Source organism: Mustela nigripes, chromosome 2, assembly GCF_022355385.1.
Source record: "Mustela nigripes isolate SB6536 chromosome 2, MUSNIG.SB6536, whole genome shotgun sequence".
In the NCBI taxonomy this organism is placed as follows: Eukaryota; Metazoa; Chordata; class Mammalia; order Carnivora; family Mustelidae; genus Mustela; species Mustela nigripes.
In genome coordinates this window covers 150,899,507-150,921,152 of record NC_081558.1, presented here as the reverse complement: position 1 = coordinate 150,921,152, position 21,646 = coordinate 150,899,507, and the positions used below count along the sequence as shown (strand labels likewise).

The following is a 21,646-nucleotide window of genomic DNA, read 5'->3' as shown; positions in this document are numbered from 1 at the left end:
TCTTGAGGAATATTTTCTCTTATCAATAAAGCAGACACAAAATTCTTTCCTCTCATATTTTCTGTCAGGACACATTCTTTCTAACTGACAAAGTCAGCCTTTTAGATTTATCTATATTTAAAGATATTAATTTATAGAAGTTACTAAAAGACTAAAAATAGTTTTTATTAGTATACTAAAGTTAGATAAGTCTAGTCATGAAAACAAGCATGTTCTTAAAATCCTTATTTCCAGAATTAATTATTTACTCTCCAAGGCATATGTATTTTTTTTAAAGATTTATTTCCTTCCTTCCTTCCTTCATTCCTTCCTTCCTTCCTTTAGCGTGTGATCTGGGGGAGAGGCAGAGGGAGAAGGAGAGAGAAAATCTCAAGCACTCTGCACTGAGCATGGAGCCCAATACAGGGCTCACTCACATCCCTGAAATCATGACGTGAACCGACATCAAGAGTCAGATGCTTAATCCACTGAGCCACCCAGGTGCCCCATGACATACATATTTTTTAAAGTACTTTTATTAAGTATGTATCAAATAGAGTCATCTCATGGGTGAATTTTGAAAATAGAGAGGATGTGCATAGCCTTCAAGTCTCAGATTCTTGAAAGAGAAGCAATCCAACCAGAAATCTCAGCTTTTCTGAGACGATAAAACTATTCCCTGTAGTTAGTGAAGTCTCTGTATAGGAAGGGTTTGAAATTAAGTATAGTATAGATACAATGAAACAGCTAAAGCTCAAGCCACTATGTTATTTTTTTTAAAGGCTGATTTTATTTATTTGTTTTTTTTATCTGTTTATTTATTTGTCAGAGAGAGAGCACAAGCAGTAGGAGAGGCAGGCAGAGGGAGAAGCAGGCTCCTTAACAAGCAAGGAGCCCAACATAGGACTCGACCCCAGAATCAGGATCATGACCCAATCAGGAAGCAGATGCCTAACCGACGGATCCACCCGGATGTCCTGTTTAAGAATAATCTGTATGATTACGTGGATGGCTCAGAGGGTTAAGCCTCTGCCTTCGGCTCAGGTCATGATCTCAGGGTCTTGGAATTGAGCCCCACATCGGGCTCTCTGCTCAGCAGGGAGCCTGCTTCCTCCTCCTCTCTCTCTGCCTGCCTCTCTGCCTACTTGTGATCTCTATCAAATAAATAAATAACATCTTTAAAAAAAAAAAAAAGCCCCCCCCCCCCCCAAAAAGAGTAATCTGTATGGGGGGATGCCTGAGTGGCTCAGTCAGTAAAGCATCGGCCTTTGGCTCAGGTCATGATCGCAGGGTCCTGGGATTAAGCATCAGGTTCCTTCCTCCATGAGGAGACTGCTTCTTCTCTGCTGCTCCCCCTGCTTGAGCTTTCTTGTTCTCTCTACCAAATAAATAAATAAAATCATAAAAAAAGAATAATCTGTGTTATCTAAAATAATTAAAATGTTCAAGAGAATCTGATATATTTTTAGTCTTACAAGGTGAAAAGGCACAGAAAGATTTTATTTACCTTATAAATAATATCAGAATGTTTATGAGCATTTAATTTACTGTAAATATAAGCATAATTTATTCATTTTGCAAGATTTAAAATTTATTTAAGTGCAGGAGAAGATTTTGTTACACTTCTAAGTTTGCTTAGTTAGGCATATGAAATTATTAAAAAGAAAGTCAACTGTATTAAATTTGTATTAGTTGAAATATACAAAAGAATTTAACTGAATTTGTAAATGGAAATATTATTCAAGGGAAAGTTCTTTTCTTCAACTTTAATTAACCACACAATAATCAATGAGCAAATGAAAGTGACTTTCAATTTTATTCAAAGTTAACAGATTTTTACTAGAATAAAGTTAAAGTTGAACTTACCAAGATTTCAAACTTTTTACATTTGTAACTTTAATATATTAAATATTTGCCTAAAGCTCTTAACTACAAAATATTCTGTTTTGTACAAACACTCTTTCCCTTCCACACAGGAATGTACTAAATATTCCAGTGTCCCAAGTCAGCATCCTGCTTCCTAGGGAACCCTCTACTTGGCTTCCCTGAGTCTATTCTTCATTCTCCCAAATAATCGTCACACTAATTGCCAAAGTGGTCTGTTCAAATATAGATCTATCCATGTCCCTCCCCTGCTTAAAATTCTACGGTGGCTCTCCAGTGCCTTCACAATTAAGTTCAAACTCCTGTATGAGGAGTCTACCACAATTGGACCTCTGTTTCTCTCCAGCCTTTCCTCTTGCTTTTCCTCTATTAGCACTTACTGTAATGGGCTGGGACATTTGCACAGGCTGCTTTCTTTATTGGACCACTCATCTCTTGTGGCTCCTTACTGCCTCTTCTGGCTGCCTGCTGACTCCTTCAAAACTGAACCTCCTCTGGGAAGCCTGCACCACTTGCTTAAAGCTATGGCTGTCCAAGGGGTTTATCACACAAGTCTAATAACTGGCTGACTTGCCTGACTGTAACTAGAGACTCCCATAGCAGGGACTATGCCTTTTAAACTCTATTCCCAGCAGTGACTGTCATGTAGCAGGTACTCAACATATTTTCAATAAGCAAAAGAATGGAATAGTTTCTAATGCCAAAGAAAAGCCTATCTGCTCTGGAAGTTTACCCAGAGACCTTTCCTCCGCTGAAGACAGAGCAGTTGAAAATGAATTCTCCTTGCCTCATAATTCTGACTGAAGGAGTGAAGGAAGGAGGGAGGGAGAGGAAGAAAACCTACCCACGGAGGAGGTCAAAGGAGTATTCTGTGAGTTATGTGCATATGTGTATGGAGCTTAATGAACACCAGGGTTTTCCAGAGCCTCTCTATAATTCTGTGATTTGGGAAGAGAAATGCTATTGGCAAGAAACAGCTTCCAAGACAGCTCTCGCTTTTATTTTTTTTTTTTAAAGATTTTATTTATTAATTTGACAGAGAGAAATCACAAGTAGACAGAGAGGCAGCCAGAGAGAGAGAGAGGGAAGCAGGCTCTCTGCCGAGCAGAGAGCCCGATGCGGGACTCGATCCCAGGACTCTGAGATCATGACCTGAGCCGAAGGCAGCAGCTTAACCCACTGAGCCACCCAGGCGCCCCAGCTCTCGCTTTTATAAAATCCACACATACCAACAGCAAGGCCAGCCAGAGAAGCTGCACCAAGGCAGGACATGTCTATGTTGACGGGTCTCTCTATATTAGCATTAATCAGGTCTGAAGTCATCTGCATAACAAAATTGTTCCTACAAACTCCTCCATCTGCCCTGTGGGGACCAAGATATTTGAGATAAATTATTCCAACAGAAGCATAAAAACATTCATTTTTTTTTAAAAGGGCCACATATATTTTTTTTTATTCTTGATATTATAAGTTCAACTTTTAATTCCAAAACTGTATCATTCCACATTGATCCGAAGTTAAGGTCCTCACCAGGCAATCTTCAAACACTTTTCCTTATTCCTAACATCAATCTTCCCACCCACCCTGTTTGTTAAGACTAGCTCAAATTAGGTCAAATAAACTAAGCCAATGTAAAAATTCATTTGGACATACCAGCAAAGAAAATTTGATGTTTCCATGCCAAAAGGATAGCCACACATACAAAAAGGAGATTTTAAAGATGTTTATAATATCATACGTGGATTAGGATCTTCCTAAATTCTATATTGTGTTATGTTCTCTATAAATCCAAATTCTTTTCTTTCCAAATTCCTATGACCAAGAATTTTGTTGCAAAGGAACTAGGCATAATTTTTTTTGAAATCCTGAATAATCATAATGACGAAAATACTAATAGCAATTACTATTCACTTCCAATTTCTAATTAAATCTATTGAAAACAAAGTTTACATACCGGACTTTTGTCACAGGGATATGGATCTCTTTCTGCATCAGCTCATACAACTGTTTGTTTCTAGTAAAAAAATCAAGATAACTATTTAGGGAACATTCATAGCATGATAATTCTCTATCTTTTTCTAATCTAGAAAAATAAAAACTTTGGTCTTATTTATGTGGCATTTATAAAATATGCAAAAGAAAACATTAAACCAACATATTAATATTCAAAAATATTATGCTAACTGGAAGTTGATAATAAATGCTCAAACAAGCAAGAGGTTCGGGGCCTAGTGCTTTCACGTTGAGAAAAGGGAGCCTATTTTTCATTTAGAAATAAATTTAATCTATTGTCCTTACTACAAATAAAAATTTAAAGCAAGCACTCATTTATTAGACAGCAATTAGGATAATATGACATATATAACATCTAATAGAATTCATCAACTATAAAAATAATCACTTTGTAATCACAGACATTTTTATTTTAAATGTTCCAAATGTTCCATATTTATGACAGCCAGATTCTTAACTTTAATAAACTACAACTGTGTCATAATGAAAAGACCACAGGGAAAGATACAAAAAAAGTAATTTTGGTGATTCAATCTTTGAGTATAATGGAAGCATTATTAATTAGAATCATTAGAATTCTCCTTTATCAATAAGGATAGAAAAATCTATCCTTGGGGCGCCTGGGTGGCTCAGTGGGTTAAGCCTCTGCCTTCGGCTCAGGTAATGGTCTCAGGGTCCTGGGATCGAGTCCCACATCGGGCTCTCTGCTCAGCAGGGTGCCTGCTTCCTCCTCTCTCTGCCTGCCTCTCTGCCTACTTGTGATCTCTCTCTGTCAAATAAATAAATGGAATCTTTAAAAAAAAAAATCTATCCTTATTGATAAAGGAGAATTCTAATGATTCTAATTAAATTCTATTCTCTGAAAGCCCAAATTTTAAATCTTTTATGCTTAAGAAATTAGATACAGTTGACCCTTGAATAACACAGGGATTAGGGATATTAACCCACCACAAAATCAAAAATCCATGTGTAAATTCTGATTCCCCTAAAACTTTACTAATAGCGTACTTTTGGCAGGAAGCCTTACTGATAACAGTCAATTGATACATATTTTGTATGTTATATGTGTTATATACTGTATTCTTCAATAAAATAAGCTAGAAAAATGAAAATGTTATTAAAAAAATCATAAGGAAGAGAAAATACATTTATAGTCCTGTACCGTGTTTACTGAAAAAATTCACATGTTTAAGTGGATTTGCACAGTTCAAACCCATGATGTTCAAGAGCCAACTGCATTTTTAAAAATCCTCTATTTTCACATATCAAATCTAAATGGTACTGGTTCTATTGCATCTAAAAAAAAAAAGAGATGTTACAGCAATGAAGCAATAGGAGCAGATTATGTCATAAGCAGTATGACTTTAAAGTATAAAAAGTTAAAATTAAGAAATTTCATAATTTAGTTTAGCAGAAATTAACAGAAGGAAATGGAAATACCATTTCCATTTGGTATATGAGGAAGGGAGAGTTTAGGGCAGGTTTTGGTACCTGAAAGCTATGGACTCCAATATTGCTCGTACGAGATGGTATTTATTGGTGGAAGGCTTCAAGCCCATAAAAGAGGCACATGCACAGGGATCATTTAGTGGAGCCTAAAGAAAGAGATAGGAAGAATTTTTTTTTAATTTTTAATTTTTTTATAAACATATAATGTGTTATTAGCCCCAGGGGTACAGGTCTGTGAATTGCCAGGTTTACACACTTCACAGCACTCACCATAGCATATACCCTCTCCAATGTCCATAACCTCATCACCCTCTCCCTACCTCCCTCCCCCACCAGCAACCCTCAGTTTGTTTTGTGAGATTAAGAGTCTCTTATGGTTTGTCCACCCTCCTATCCCATCTTGTTTCATTTATTCTGTTCCTACCCCCCCAAAACCATGTTGAATCTCCACTGGGAAGAATTTTTATTATTGTTCTAAATTATATCTATAGTCTTGAAGACATAGTATGCAAAAAAAAAAAAGCCATGGTAGAAAAAAGAATGCTTGGAGTTAAGAAGTTTTAAAATAAATGACAGCCCCATAGTAAGTGAACTATTACGATAACTCTTTAATAGGACCTAAGCAGGGCTGAGTCATAGGTACTGGACTTAGCTAAACCTTCTGTCTGAACTCATACGAAGTGAAGGGACTGAGGCAGAGTAACAAATTATTAATCATTTTTTTTCAGAGTAACAAACTATTGAATATCTAGCTCTATAAGAAGAAATGAAAAGCAATCCTAGTATTTCCCCTTTTCTCCATCTGTAAAGTTTTTACACCAGAATCGTTTTTGTAGAGTGTTTTTTTAAAAATATACATTAGTCTTAAGATTAAAAAACTATTAATGCAGAATATGTGTTTTCCAGTGTCATAACTTACACCTGGTATGCTGTCAGACATTCAAACTAAACTCTTTTATTTCTTAGCTTATAGTCTTATTGCCTCATAGGAGAAATGACTTGGCCTAACTTCTGTCTTTAAAAGAGCCGAAGTCTTGAGCTGGAATTCTGTATCTGTAGGATGAAGTTTGTTTTCATCTTTGCATCCCCAGAAATGCAAGACAATTCTGGGACACAAAGATGAAGAGCAAAGACCCCTGCCAGAGTTTATAATCTCACATGGAAAGACACAGAAGAATGGTTTCAATGTTAAGATATGGGGTCGTAACGGAGGGAAGTATTAGTGCTATCAGGAAATGATGATCCCCAAGAAAAATGCCTTCTAGCTTCAGGGCCTTGAGATATCATCTCAATAACTGGAAAACTTTCCACCACCACTTTTCCTGGTTAATCCTACTCCCCTTCCAGATCTTGGCTCAGATTCCTCTGGCAAAACTTCTGATCCCAGAGACAAGACCAAGCCTCTATCGTCGTTTTTATTTTTGTTTTCAAAATTGTATTTATTTATTTGACACAGAGAGAAAGAGAGCACAAGCAGGGGGAGCAGCAGAGGGAGAGGGAGCCCCAGACTCCCTGCTGAGCAGGGAGCCCAATGTAGAGTTTGAGCCCAACCTGAGCCCAAGGCAGATGCTAAACTGACTGAGCCACTCAGGTGCCCCCTCCATCACCGCTTTTATGGAACCCTAGAGCTTCACATCATATCATATATTTACAATCATGTATACTTGTGTGAACATTTGTTAAAAGTCTGTCTTCCCTGCAGAAACTCATTCCTATAAGTTTCCAGGGCCTTGCACTGCATCTGGCCCCCACAGGGCATCCTCACATATTTGTTCAATTAATGAACAAACAATACTCTTCCTCATTACTTAATTGAAGAAATTCCACATTACATCTTATCCTTCCTGTAGCCGTGATTTTCCTCCTATTGTGATTTTATCCTGATTATTTTTCAAATTTATTAACGTGTTTTGGTGATTCACTCAGTAAAAGCTTATTTATACAGTCACGCTGGCTTCTATCAGGTGATACAATACTGTAAAACAAAGAGAGGTCAGATTTAGCTAGTTCAATGAGTCCCTAGCAGTGTGCTATGTATTTTCTGTGTAAAAACATTTTCTTTTAATATACCACATAAAGTCCTGGTATGACTGGCCTGAAATCACTTTTGTAAAATTGGTAAGCACATAAATTTATAATTAATTAGTAATAGGTGAATCTGAAGGGTAATAAATTCCATAGAGACCCAAAAAGTCCTTTTCAGTTACAGTTCCCCTGTATTAGTTAATCCAAGTGAGTCTGTCTTTGGGATGATATGGTAGGAAAAACATGACAAAGTCCTTTGGGCCTGGTCACACCTTGCCAGGACAGAGCCTCCAGCCACATTTCTAATCTGTCACTGTCAATCCCATTGAGTAAGCCTCCCAGACCATCAACCAAACAGGAACAGCAGGACTCCGTAAAGTTTTGTTTGGAAGCCAAAGCTAACCTAGCTGACTCCTGCCCAAGGAACAGACTGCCTGCTACCACAGGCTCTTGTTACCACTAGGATCTTACCCTAATATGCTGAGGCCTTGCAGGATGGTTAACGCCTCTTGCCCTTTGTCAACTGTGAACTTAAACACAAACTCCTGTGGCACCTACTATGTATTCCCAATGTCACTTTTTATACTCTATCATGAACCAGTACAGCAGAGTGGTTAAGAACCTAGACTCTGGAATCAGAACATCTGGGTCCTGAAACCAGCTCTGCCACTCACTAGCTGTGTGAGACCATACAAGTGATTTAACAGCTCTACTTCAGTTTTCCCATCTTTGGAACGGGATGATAAGAGCATCTTCTGCCTTATGGAGTTACTGAGGATTAAATGAGATAACACATGACATTTAGAACAGTGCCTGAAAAGAATTTGCTATAATTTTATATTACTATTATTTCTTACTAAAACCCTTCCCACTACTGACTTTCTTCATAACCCTTTCCGTGCCTTCTGAATCAATCCTTCTTTCTATTGTAAATAAATTCTCCTAACCTGTAACCAACTCTGAGAAGTTCTCTCTACTCATTCTGTGGTTGCTATAACATGACCAGCTCTGTGCTGGGCAAACAGCTTCAGTGGTGGCTATCCACGGGAGGACCTTCAAGCTTCCAGATCACGGGTCCTAGAAAAACACAACTACTTCCCATGGTCACCCTAGGCCACTATGCATCTACTGTTAGAGGAGACACTTCCCTTCCCCCATGTTTGCTTAGGACCACATCAACTTCATGTTTTACCTCCCTTCACCTTTCCATGATGCAGAGATCCCAGTCACTCACAAGACCAGAGATGGCATTCCCAGTACTTGCTGGCCACATCTCTTTCTGAAGGAAGTGCTTGAATCCACAGACCTTGTTGTCTACAGCAGCCATGTTCCAAGCCCTAGTTCCACTGCCAGTGTCACAACTATGGGGACTGAGCAGGACTAACTTAGAATCTGTGTAAAGCTTGAGAAGACCAGGTGCTCCAGTCAGAGTCTCAGATTTCCCAGAAAAGACCATCTCAGAAAAAGACCATCAACAGGGGGAACTGAAGCTAAAAGGCACAAAGTGTTAGAACGTTGTGTGTATTTCCAAATAATGGAGAAACAGAGAGTGTGAGGAAAATGACAATTAAGCAGAAGTTAGGAGGAAGAAAGAATACAGAGCAGAGCTGGTAATGAGAAAAGGGGACCCACAGAGAAGAAACCACAAAGAACATTAAGAACTGCAAAGTCAGTTGCTGACTCCTTTCCAGTATCAGTGAACCACCAGAGCGAGCCGGTTCCCTGCAAACCTAAGAAACCTCATTGGAGCATGACTCCTCAGCCTCTGAAGACCAGCCCTTGGTCCACAGTCCTGTCCATCCTACCACTGCCACCACCATAGTAACTTTCAAGTTAGGCAGCTAGCCACTGATTCCTGCCTCTGATGCCTGTCAAAGATACTCTCCATTAGTGTCTCCCCCGACAAACCATAAGCTCTGAAGAGTGAAGCCACAATGGCTGCACCAACTGATGTCACCCCAGGGTTATGGCCCCCATGCTCTAGCTCACCCCTTGCCATTCCCAGAAGTGGCTGTCCTGGACGTACCGCTTTCCTCAAAGTGCCCCCCAAACCCCTTTCTCAACAGAGCCCCTGGAGAAATTAAGGCTATGGTGATTTTTTAATATCTCACCCCCTGTTATCTATGGTATAACAATATTCTAAAATTAAAGGCAGTATGGCAGATACTTGACCCTTCCCTCCATTTCCCCATCCCTCATTTTCTTTTTTTTTTTTTTTTAAAGATTATTTATTTATTTGACAGAGAGAGACCACGAGTAGGCAGAGAGGCAGGCAGAGAGAAAGAGAGGAGGAAGCAGGCTCCTGCTGAGCAGAGAGCCCGATGCAGGACTCGATCCCAGGACCCCGAGATCATGACCTGAGCCGAAGGCAGCGGCTTAACCCACTGAGCCACCCAGGCGCCCCCCATCCCTCATTTTCTTTAGCTGTTGACATAGGCTGCTTGTCAGTGATCTCTCTCCTACTTTCCAAACAGTTTAGTATCAATACACTACTGTTGTTTGAATTAACTTGAATTAATTTTTGGTTTCTACTGAGGAGTTTCAATGCTACATTGGGAAATCCTTGGTCTGCAGCCTTCCCCGGCTCCTCTCAAACCCAACATATTGCCAGGAGGCAGTCATGGCAGAATAAGGACACTTTTTATTAACATGAAATTAAAAATTTTATCTGTGAGAGGTTTGTCTAATCTTCTGGGCTTTAGCAGTATTTTTTAATCATATATTTTAAATTATTTTTACAGGCAGATGGACTGAGGCAGAAGTTAAAAACAGAGGTGTCAAGATAAAGCCACTATTAAGTCCCCCAGCATATTTCTCAAAAAGGGAAGAATACCCAGTAGCCTAATTAAATCCTACCTTGGCTGATGACAACTATTCATCTCAAGCTTCCTCCTGAAACCTCAACCAAACAAATATTCTTCACCCCCTGTCCTAGGATGGATGCTATTTAGTTTCCTCATATCACCCTAAAAGAGGACACAGTGCAACCTCTACTGCATAGTTTATAAACTTTCAGTCCTTTAGGATAATGTATATAGAAGGAAATTGTTACAGATATTAAACTAATGACCATTAAAAGTTTAGATTCAAAATATGGTATTTTTGGAGATTTGAAACACCCTGATCTAATCTTTTTTCACCAGCTTCTACATTATATTGTCCAAACTTTCAAATTTGGGGCTTTTTAAAAAACTAATTGCCTGAGAATGGGATGGACTAGAAGTAAGAGAAATTTTTATTTTCTGAAAGGAAACATATTTATAAGAGGATTAAAAGGCCAGTATAAGATTTCCAAAAAATGGAATTTTGTTCATAATAATATACCTGAAAAGTTTTTTAAAGATCTTATTACAGTATGCTAAAATCAAAGGCAATATCACAGATCTTTCAAGTAAATACTAAGTTAAATATTACAAAGCCAAGTCTTTTACTGGGTTCACTTTTTGATTAGGCGAAGTAACCAATACTCTATTACAACAGTTAACCAAAAGAAATTTTGATTTTTTTAAAAAAGTTAATGAAACTAAAAAAAAAATTAATGAAACATAAGTTATTGCAAAATATGCCCGTGTGTGTGTGTGTGTGTGTGTGTGTGTGTGTGGGCATGCACACATGTAATCTTCACATTATTTTTCTAATTCTCAATGGGATACTTCCTCTAAGTAAAACAATGCCAATATACAGGTATATCTTTCCCTACTGGGAAATGGCAAGTTTTGGTTATGATAAAGTAATCCCAAGTCTTATGTAAAAGTTCTATACTAAACCTGCCAACTTCTCATTTCCACATGGGTGGAGCTCCAGGCTGAATGTGCTGTATTTTTTTATCCCTGCTAAGTCACAGCTCCTCAGCCCCAGAACATGCCTTCACCCTCACAGTGATCAGTGCCCAAATTTTCAGGTAAGGGAGTGGCAGGTACATAATTTTGAGTGTGGGTATGAGGATAGAAATGTCTGTCGTCGTCACTGACTAAAAAAAAATTTAAAAAATTTTTTAAAAATACCTGCAATCCACTAAAAGATGGAACAAAACAGACTCCTTCAGAATCTTCTAAACTTTTGGCCATTTTTTCAGTCTCAGCAGCATCTGTGAAAAGATCTGCAAAAACAAAAACAAATAATTTAAAAACCCATAAAACAAAACAGAGGGGCTAGGAAATGACAACAGAATTATGTTATATGACTGGTATTTACCTGCATCCAAAATTTATTATGAGTACACTGTGAAAGTGTCAACAGGTCAATCTGCTCTAGTACTATCTGGGCTCCAACACTTCACAGGTTTAGGGACCTGTGGAAGATTTTAGAAGGGCTCTGTATGGAGCACACCTTACCTTTTCCTTTAAAAATATTTAGGCTGTTTACAAGACAGCTGGGTGGCTCAGTCCATTGAATGCTTAAAATACTCTCTCCCTCTCCCTCTGTAACCCACCACCCATCCCCCTGCATGCATGCTCTATGTCTGTCTCTCTCTCAAATAAATAGATAAATAAAAATATATGGGCTATTTAAAAATCAATTCTGTGTGTTTTTTGGCATTAAAATAAATTATTCTCCTGAAGATAACACCATTTCTAGTTCTCTGATGAAAAGATCCGAGTACTGAATCAACTGAAAAACTACTCCATCTAATGCGTTCCCTCAGGGGTGACCAATAAATAGATATACTAATAGCCAATCTTGAAGAAACAAAAAAAATCAAGATCTAATTACTTTAGTATACTATTTCTACTGAAGTATATAACGTACATATAGAAACATACATATAGAAATATACATATAGAAACACACATCTTTGAACACTCATAGACATTCTTTTTGTGCATATGTATATGTTTCTGTGTGATATATATGAAAGGATGGAACTGCTAGTCCTAAGGTCTACACATTTAGTACTAGTTTTAGAAGATACTGCGAAACCATTTTCCAAAGTGGTTTGCCAAATTAAGGCTCCTGACAACAGTAAGAAAATTTCAGCTATACCACATTCCTGCCTATAATTGATACTGTCTATGTTTTTCATTTTAGCTATTTTAGTGGTATTGCATGACAGTTTGATTTTTGTGTTCTCTATTAACTAATGAAGTTGAAATCCTTTTCATTGACCACTTGGATATCTTTGTGAAGTGACTCGAATAAGCATGTAGGACAGACAGCATAGATCAGATGATAAAGTCAAAAATCAGTCATCATAAAAATTGATGGCTTTGTACAGCCTTAAGTAAAATAGCTTAATTTAATTGTATGTTTTGTTATTCTTGTAGTGGAAAATTGATTAAAGACAAGAAGGTTAAGGAACACCTACATTAAAATGCAAGTTAATAAGGAGTGTTCAATAATAACTATAAATTTTATTCAAAATGAATTCTCAGATCCATTAGTCACATTTGTTTGGTCAAAATGTTCACATAACACATTAAAATATATCTAGTACTTCAAAAACTAATATTAAAAAAAAAATAACATTGGTTTTAGGGGCACCTGGGTGGCTCAGTTGGTTAAGCGTCTGACCCTTGGTTTCAGCTCAGATCATGATCTCAGGGTTGTGAGATGGAGTTCTGCATCAGGCTCTGGGCTCCAGACTCAGCACAAAATCTGCTTGAGGTTCTCTCATTCCGCCTCTCCCCCCCTCCCCACTTGCATGCTTTTCCTCTCTCTCAAATAAATTAAATCTTTAAAAAAAATTATGGTTTTGAAATCTGTATGTTTTATTAAGGATTTTATTTATTTATTTGACAGAGAGAGATCACAAGTAGACAGAGAGGCAGGCAGAGAGAGAGAGGGAAGCAGGCTCTCCACTGAGCAGAGAGCCCAATGCAGAACTCGATCCCAGGACCTTGAGACCATGACCTGAGCCAAAAGCAGTGGCATAACCCACTGAGCCACCCAGGCACCCATGAAACTGTATGTTTTAAAAAAATCATGTCCAAATATATATATATATTTTTTTAAATCAAAAATTGGAAAACATACAAGATGGCTAGTTTGAGAAAAGTTTTTGGCAATAGGCAAAGAAATGGGGGGGAAAGGAATTTAATTTATTTACATTTTTCACTGGTTGTTCCATACTTGCTTAAAGAATTTCTCTAAATAATCTTCCACTTAAACTGTTCTCAAATGAGCTTACTGATGGAAAATCTTTGAGAGTAAGCACTTTGTCTCACCCATGGAACACAGCTAAGGATCTTGGACAGAATGTCCAAGAGGACTCAGAAGTCCTTCTGAGGACTCAGAAGAATAAGTCTGGTCAGGGAACTCTAACACCAAACCAATGGTGAGTTTCCTGTTTTTATTTTCTATGGTATTTCCTGGCCTAGACTCAGGGACAGCCTAAAACCTAACACCTGGATCTGTATACTGGGTGCAAATATGAAGAGTTTCTTCAGAAGAACACTCTTTTTGGTCTGAGGAGCAGGATTCAGGACAGAATTCTATAGGACAGAAGGTGAGCTGATACTCTGGATTTTGCTTTTTTGGATTTTTTTTCATTCTACCTGAACAAGAGAGGAAAGGCAGTGAAGAGACAGAGAGAGAGAATGAAAACAGAACTTCATGGATCTGTGAAACAATAAGAAATGGCCAAACATTTCTGTGATTTGAATCCCAGAAGAAAAAGATAAAGAATGCAGTCCAGAAAAACCATCTGAAGAAAAACAATGACTATAAACATCCCATAGTGGATGAAAGATATAAATCTATAGGTTCAAGAAGTTCAGAATATTGCAACTGGATAAACACAAAGAAACTGATGCCAGGCATACAATAATAAAACTGAAAATTAAAACTTGAAGGCAAAGAATAAGTCTTAAAAGCAACCAGATTATATATTGGGAAACAAACATTCAAATGACTGGAGGTTTCTCATCAAAACTACAAAGGTCTAAAGGCAGTGGAACATCTTTTTAAGTACAAAAAAAAATGTCAACCTAGAATTCTATCTTATTAATGAATTTATTTTTAATTTAATTTATTTATTTGAAAGGAGAGTGTGTGCAAGAGAACATCAGAGAGGGGAGGGGCAGAGGGAAAGGGAGAAGCAGACTTCCCCATGAGCCAGGAGCCTGACCTAGGGCTTAATCCTGGGACCTGGGGCTCGATCCCAGGACTCGAGATCAGGACCTGAGCTGAAGGCAGACACTTAATCCATTGAGCCACCCATGTGCCCCTCAACCTAGAAATCTATATCCCAGTAAGAATATCCCTCAGAAATAAAGTCAGTCTCTGACAAAGGAGAATTAAGAGAATTTGTTGTTAACATAGTATAAAAGAAATGTTAATCTATATGCAGAAAAACAAAAAAAGAATCTTGACTTAAACTTCACACCATATACAAAAATTAATTCAAAACTGTTATATATCTAAATGTAAAACATAAACTATAAAAACTTTAGAAGAAACCCTGGGAGGAAAAACTGTATGACTCTGATTTGACCAAGAGTTCTTAAATATGATATCCAAAGTATAATTCACAGGACAAAAAATTATAAATTAAACTTTGACAAATTAAAAACTTTTACTCTGCAAAGGACATTGCTAAAAAACGAAAACATTGCTACAATTTAGATGAAAATATTTGCAAATCATATATTCCAAAAAGGACCTACATTCAAAACCAAAAAAGAACTCTCAAACTCCACAGTAAGAAAACCCAATAAAAACTGCACAAAAGATGTAAACAGATACTTCACCAAAGAAGATATACAGATGGCAAAAAAAGCACATGAAAAGGTGTTTTGATATCATTAACCATTGGAGAAATGCAAATTAAAAACAGAATAAGATGGGGCGCCTGGGTGGCTCAGTGGATTAAGCCGCTGCCTTCGGCTCAGGTCATGATCTCAGGGTCCTGGGATCGAGTCCCGCATCGGGCTCTCTGCTCAGCAGGGAGCTTGCTTCCCTCTCTCTCTCTCTCTGGCTGCCTCTCTGTCTACTTGTGATTTCTCTCTATCAAATAAATAAATCTTAAAAAAAAAAAAAACAGAATAAGATAACACTGCACACTTAGTCTAATGGCTAAAATTAAAAACCAAACAAAAAATTAAAAATGACAATACTAAAACTGGAACAACATAAACACACACACATTGTTGGTGAGAACATGAAATGATATGGCCACTCTCAAAAATGGTTTGGCAGGTTTTTGTTTTTGTATGTTTTACAAAGATAAACTCACACTTATTTGTGTGTATGTTTACTTTTTAAGAAAAATATTTTACTTATTTATTTGACAGAAAGAGAGAGCACAAGCAGAGTGAGCAGCAGAGGGAGAGGGAGAAGTAGGCTCCCGGCTGAGCAGAGAGGCGGATGTGGACTTGATCCCAGGACCCTGGGATCACGATCAGAGCTGAAGGCTTAACTGACTGAACCACTCAGGTGCCACTTATTTTTTTTTAAAGATTTTATTTATTTATCTGTCAGAGGGGGAGAGAACATAAGCAGGGGGAGTGGCAGACAGTAGTCTCCTTGCTGAGCAGGGAGCCCAATGTGTGACTTGATTCCAGAACCCTGGGATCATAACTGAGCTGAAGGCAGATGCTTAACCAACTGAGCCACCCAGGTGCCCCCTGTGTGTATGTTTACATGACATACAACATTGTTTGTTTATATAAGCCATCAATCCCACTCTTGGTATTTATCCTAGAAAAATGAAATCTGGAGCACCTGGGTGTGGATCAGTTGGTTAGGTGTCTGTCTTCGGTTCAGGTCATCAGAGCATGGTTCTGGAGTCTCAGGATTGAGTCCTCAGTGGGGAGTGTGCTTCCCTCCCCCCCAATCAATCAATCAATCAATCAAACAATCTTTGTAAAAAATTTAAAATTAAAATTAAATCTGATGTTCATGCAAAAACCTGTACACGAATGTTCATATAGTGGCTTTGTTTATAATGCCCCACAACTGTATACAACAGCCCACATATCCTTCAGTTGGATAACAAATGAACAAACTGTGATATATCTGTAACACAGGAAATTTCTACATAATGCAATGGAATCTACTATTAAAAGATACAAAAACATGGATGAATCTCAAAGGCATTATGTTGAGTAAAAGAAACCTTGACTGATACCATTTATACAATATTGTGGATTCCAATATCCATTTATATGAGAGCTATTTGAATGATACTGTGCAAAATGTCAAAAGCTTTATGATACATAAGACTTCTAGTTCAGCCCCCAACTTCTGCAACTCATCCAACCAGATCATTTGTTGATGTAAAAGATGCAATGAAGAAAGAAGCTATGGGGAAACAGTATCAACACTTCTGGCAGAAATGCAACATGACACAATTCCTACAGAGAGGAATTTGGCAATGTCTAACAATTACAATGTATTTATCCTTTGATGTAGCAATCGCTCTTCTGGGAACTTACTATAAAGACATACCTCCAACAATAAGAAAATGCATATGCTGGAAGTTATTCACTGCAGCCCTATTTGTATTTGCAAAATATTGGAAATTACTTAAGTGCCCCAATACAGGTGATTGGCTGGCTAAACTGTATATACACATACAGTGGAATACTGGACAGCTGTGAAAAGAAGAAAGATATCCATGAACTGAGAGGAAGTAATTCTCAGGATATACTTTTAAGTGAAAATGGCAAACTATGAAAAAGCATATACAGCTTATCTTTTATGTAAGAAATTAGGGAATATAAGAAAACATGCATGTATCCCAAATGTTTTTGCAAAAAGAAATAAGAAGGATAAACCAAAAATGAATGAAATGATTACAAGATATAGGGAGACAGAATGAAGGGACAGGTGAGAGAGTCAACTTCTCTGAGCATATCTTTTTTGACTTTGGAAATCAAACTAAAATTCCACATTAAAAATAACTTGATAATGTCTTTTTTTTTTTTTTTTTTGACAGACAGAGATCACAAGTAGGCAGAGAGGCAGGCAGAGAGAGGAGGAAGCAGGCTCCCTGCCGAGCAGAGAGCCCGATTCGGGGCTTGATCCCAGGACCCTGGGATCATGACCTGAGCCAAAGGCAGAGCCTTTAACCCACTGAGTCACCCAGGCGCCCCTGATAATGTCTTTAAAAAGGATGAAGAGAGGGGGAAAACTAAAACTGAATGATAACAGAAAACAAATAAACCCAATTCTATTTCAAATTAATAAAATCACTGAAGGGAAAAAAGAACTGATCGAAGTACCTTTTGAATAGTGTATTTTGACCATACACCCTTTACATAAAGGAAAAAACCTGCAAACGATCTTGAGCAAATATTTTTTGTCGTAGTGGGATGGGACTAGTAATTCTGAAGCTCTTCTGTGTATATTTTAAGATTGAGCAAATGAATACCTAATATTAATGATGTTGGGAGCCAGGGTTCTTGATATGGAATAAGGGATGTAAAAATGTAGAACAGAAAAGGCCAACCAAAGATGCTTAGGAGTAAAACTGGAACTGGAGGTACACCGTAATTTCAAAAATTTTTTAACACATCCTGGAGTGCCTGGGTGGTTCAGTCAGTTAAGCCTTTGCTCTTGATTTTGGCTCAGGTCATGATTTCGGGCTTATGTGACTGGGCCCCATGTCAGGCTCCTAGCTCAGTGTGGAGTCTGCTAGTGCTTCTTCTTCTGCTCCTCCCAGTCCTCTCAAATAAATAAATCAAATCTTAAAAAAAAAATTTTTTTTAAACACATGCACACCGCTAGCTCTGCTGAAATCTGCTGCTAATCAGTTTTTATTTTTATTTATTTTTATCATTATTTTTTAAGTAGGCTCCATATGGAACGTGGGGCTTGAATTTATGACCCTAACATGAAAAGTTACATGCTCTACCAACTGAGCCAGTTAGGCACCATGTCAATCATTTTTTTTTTTAAAGATTTTATTTATTTATTTGACAGACAGAGATCACAAGTAGGCAGAGAGGCAGGCAGAGAGGAGGAAGCAGGCTCCCCATGGAGCAGAGAGCCTGATGTGGGGCTCGATCCCAGGACTCTGGGATCATGACCCGAGTCAAAGGCAGAGGCTTTACCCCACTGAGCCACCCAGGTGCCCCTGTCAATCATTACCTTAAAATACCATTTACCATTCATAGAATTAGGGCTCATTGGGAAGGTAGCTAATTCCTGGGTAGGAGTGGGAAAAACACAAGATGAACTTAAAACATCTTCTGTGAGAAAATGAGAAAGTGTTAAAAAAAAAAAGAAAAGAAAAAGATAGATATGACATTTAAAAGACACAGAAGACAGTTTGAGATTTGTACTGGTTAAATCTGGGACAAAATGAACATGACTATAAGTAAGAACTATAAAATTATAAACAGTTGAGTGAAATAAGAAACCATGAGTTTACAGCTTAAGGGGTAACGTAAAGTTCTTCAGTATAAAATAAAATGCTAATTAACATGGAGGGGATAATGGAGTTAGCAAACACCGTTCTGCAACCATCAGAGTGAAGATTGATACAGGTGAGAATTATCAATGAATTCTAAATTTAGGGGATAGGAGAATTTTGAGGAGAAATGGGACATCTTGCTAGTTTCAAAGTATCTCCCACATATTATTTATTACAAAAGGAAAAACAGTAATTCTACAGTAGAGAAATTGGAAAACATCTTATGTACATGAACAAAATTTACCAGAACCAAAATAGAACTAATGGACACTGCATCTCCAGGTATATATTCTAAGAAGGAGACAGTTCCCATTTATGGATGGCTTCAGCTAAAATTACATAACATGGACCTAGTCACAAGACCCCAAACAGAAGGATACTCTAGAAAATAACTGGCCTAGGTCTTTCAAAAATGTCAATGGCATGAAAAACCAAGCAGAGAAAGTGGCTCCGAATTAAAGAAAATTATACAATAAACAATGACAGACTAGATCTTCTTATATTGGGGAAGAATTGCCATGAAGGATGTTACTGGGACATCTGACAAAACTGGAATATGGACTATAAATCTGTTAAAAGTTATTATACCCAACATCAACTTTTCTCAAGTTAATAACCATACTTCAGATAAGTAAGAGAATAGTCTTGTTCTTAGGAAATACACAGTGAAATACTACAGGGAAAGGAGCATGATACATGTAATCTGTTCTTAAAAAGCTCAAAAAATTATGTAGATATATATCTATATCCTGCAGTATGTAAGATGGTATGTAAGTATGGATGGTAGGTAGGCAGGTAGATAAAGCAATCATGACAAAATGTTAAAAATTTGCAAACTTGGGGGGTTCAGTCAGTAGAGCGTGCAACTTTTCGTCTTGGGGTTGTACTCTAAAGCCTCATTATGAGTGTAGAGATTACTCAAAAACATAAAATCTTAAAAAAATAGCAAATCTGGGATAAAGGGTGTACAAAAGTTTTTGTGCTGTTTTTACAAGTTTTAAACTGTTTGAAAATAAAAAGAAAAAACATATATAGATTCTATATTATATATATATACACACACACACACACACACAGATACACACACACACACACCATATATGTGTGTGTGTGTGTATGTATATATATATATAGAGAGAGAGAGAGAGAGAGAGATTAAAAAATTCTTGGGTATTTTTAAAAGAGATTTAGTTTATCAATTCTACTTTTTATTATTTCTCAGTTTTATAATTTGTATGTCCTTATATGTTTTGGCTGGGAAGTTTATTATGCTTTTATTCTTTTTCTTTTTCTTATTTTTTTTAAAGATTTTATTTATTTACTTGACAGATAGAGATCACAAGTAGGCAGAGAGGCAGGCAGAGAGAGAGAGAGGAAGAAGCAGGCTCCCTGCTGAGCAGAGAGCTTGATATAGGGCTTGATCCCAGGATCCTGAGATCATGACCTGAGCCAAAGGCAGAGGCTTTAACTCACTGAGCCACCCAGGTGCCCCTGTTTCTCTTCTTTTCTTATTAATATGCATTCTTCATTCTCCTGTAAGTACTGTTTCTACAGAATTATAGTCATTTTCTGTATTTTTTGGAAACTATCAAATTATGTTTCAAAGTTTTCCTTGGCTCTATGCTACTTAAGAAAAGACATCTCAAATTTCCATGTGGTGAAGTAGCATTTAAATACTGTTTTTGCTATTTATTTCTAATCATATTATATAATAGGCTGAGATGTTCTACTCTATTGCTTTTCAAAGTATGGCACTGAGAAAATGCTGTGTGTGTGTGTGTGTGTGTGTGTGTGTGTGTGGTGTTTGGAAAAGGATTTCATTAAACTTGAAATGAAAACATAAATGAAAAGAAAGAAGAATGAAGAACTGAAAAAAACGTACACTCTGTTGTCTATTCTTGACCAGCACTTAACCCCATAAATTACACATCATGGAATTAAAATCACTTATGGGAAGGAGGGGGGGAAAAAAGAATACCATTCTGAAACTTTTAAAAGAAACATTACTTTCTTTTTTTTTTAGGGGGTGGGGGGCAGAGGGAGAGGGAGAGAGAGAATCTTAAGCAGGCTCCATGCACAGCTCAGAGTCCAACTTGGGGCTTGAAGCAGGGCTTAATCTTACAACTCTGAGAACATTACCTGAGCAGAAAACAAGAATCAAATGCTTAACTGACTGAGCCACCCAGGCACCCCACATTACTTTCTTTTATAGAACCATACGTTTTAAGATAATTTCAGTCTCTTAAAGAAATATTCAAAACTATGTTCTTAATGTATAAAAATAAAGATTTTACATTACAGTAAGAAATATTTTATGAATTTGGTATAAGAACAGTTCAAAAAAAAATAGAACAAAGTCTGGGCTGCTACCAGCGGGGGGAAAAAAAATTTAAAAAAATTTTTTAAAAAAACATCTTATTTACACACTTTGCTTTCTTCATGTTGAGATCTTTATCTATTTCTTTCTGGTTGGAGTATCTCCTTGGGTAATTTCCTCAGAAAATATAAACTGCACGGCCAGGAAATGTTTCTTTTCTACTTAATATGAGTAATATCTTAGCCAGGCACCAGAATATTGGCTCATTGTTCTTTTTTCTCTATACTATGTACATGTCATTCTACTTTCAGAGTGACTTCAGCAGCCTCAAGTAGCTTCACCAGTTACAGTGAGGTCATGCCCTCTACACACCCTGGGTCTGCACTGTCTCCTTGAGAATTCAGGGTGTCGTTCATGCTGGGCTCCTCTTTAGCTTCAGGAATAAAGAGGAACCCCCTTATTCTGGGGGTTCCTCTTTATTGAGGAATCCTATTTGGATTTTACCTCCTCCTTCTCTCCCCCAGCAGGAAGGGAGGGAGGCAGGACCATGAACTAAGATCCCATTTACCAGCAGTAACATGTATGTGTTCACCATCACCTACGAATAGTTCATATATGAGAAA

The 21,646-nt window shown here is 37.4% G+C and overlaps 1 protein-coding gene across 3 annotated transcripts in view; it reads right to left on the bottom strand.

Moving 5' to 3' along the window:
• Window positions 1–21,646, bottom strand: part of GK5 (glycerol kinase 5) — an 87,638-nt gene that overhangs the window by 6,894 nt on the left and 59,098 nt on the right. For all 3 annotated transcript variants that reach the window (XM_059391817.1, XM_059391818.1, XM_059391819.1), the window contains 4 exons: window positions 11,355–11,449; window positions 5,368–5,471; window positions 3,818–3,877; window positions 3,093–3,226 (listed from right to left, as the gene is read on the bottom strand). In XM_059391817.1, coding sequence (XP_059247800.1) covers window positions 3,093–3,226; window positions 3,818–3,877; window positions 5,368–5,471; window positions 11,355–11,449 — 393 coding nt within the window. The remainder of the gene's footprint in view (window positions 1–3,092; window positions 3,227–3,817; window positions 3,878–5,367; window positions 5,472–11,354; window positions 11,450–21,646) is intronic.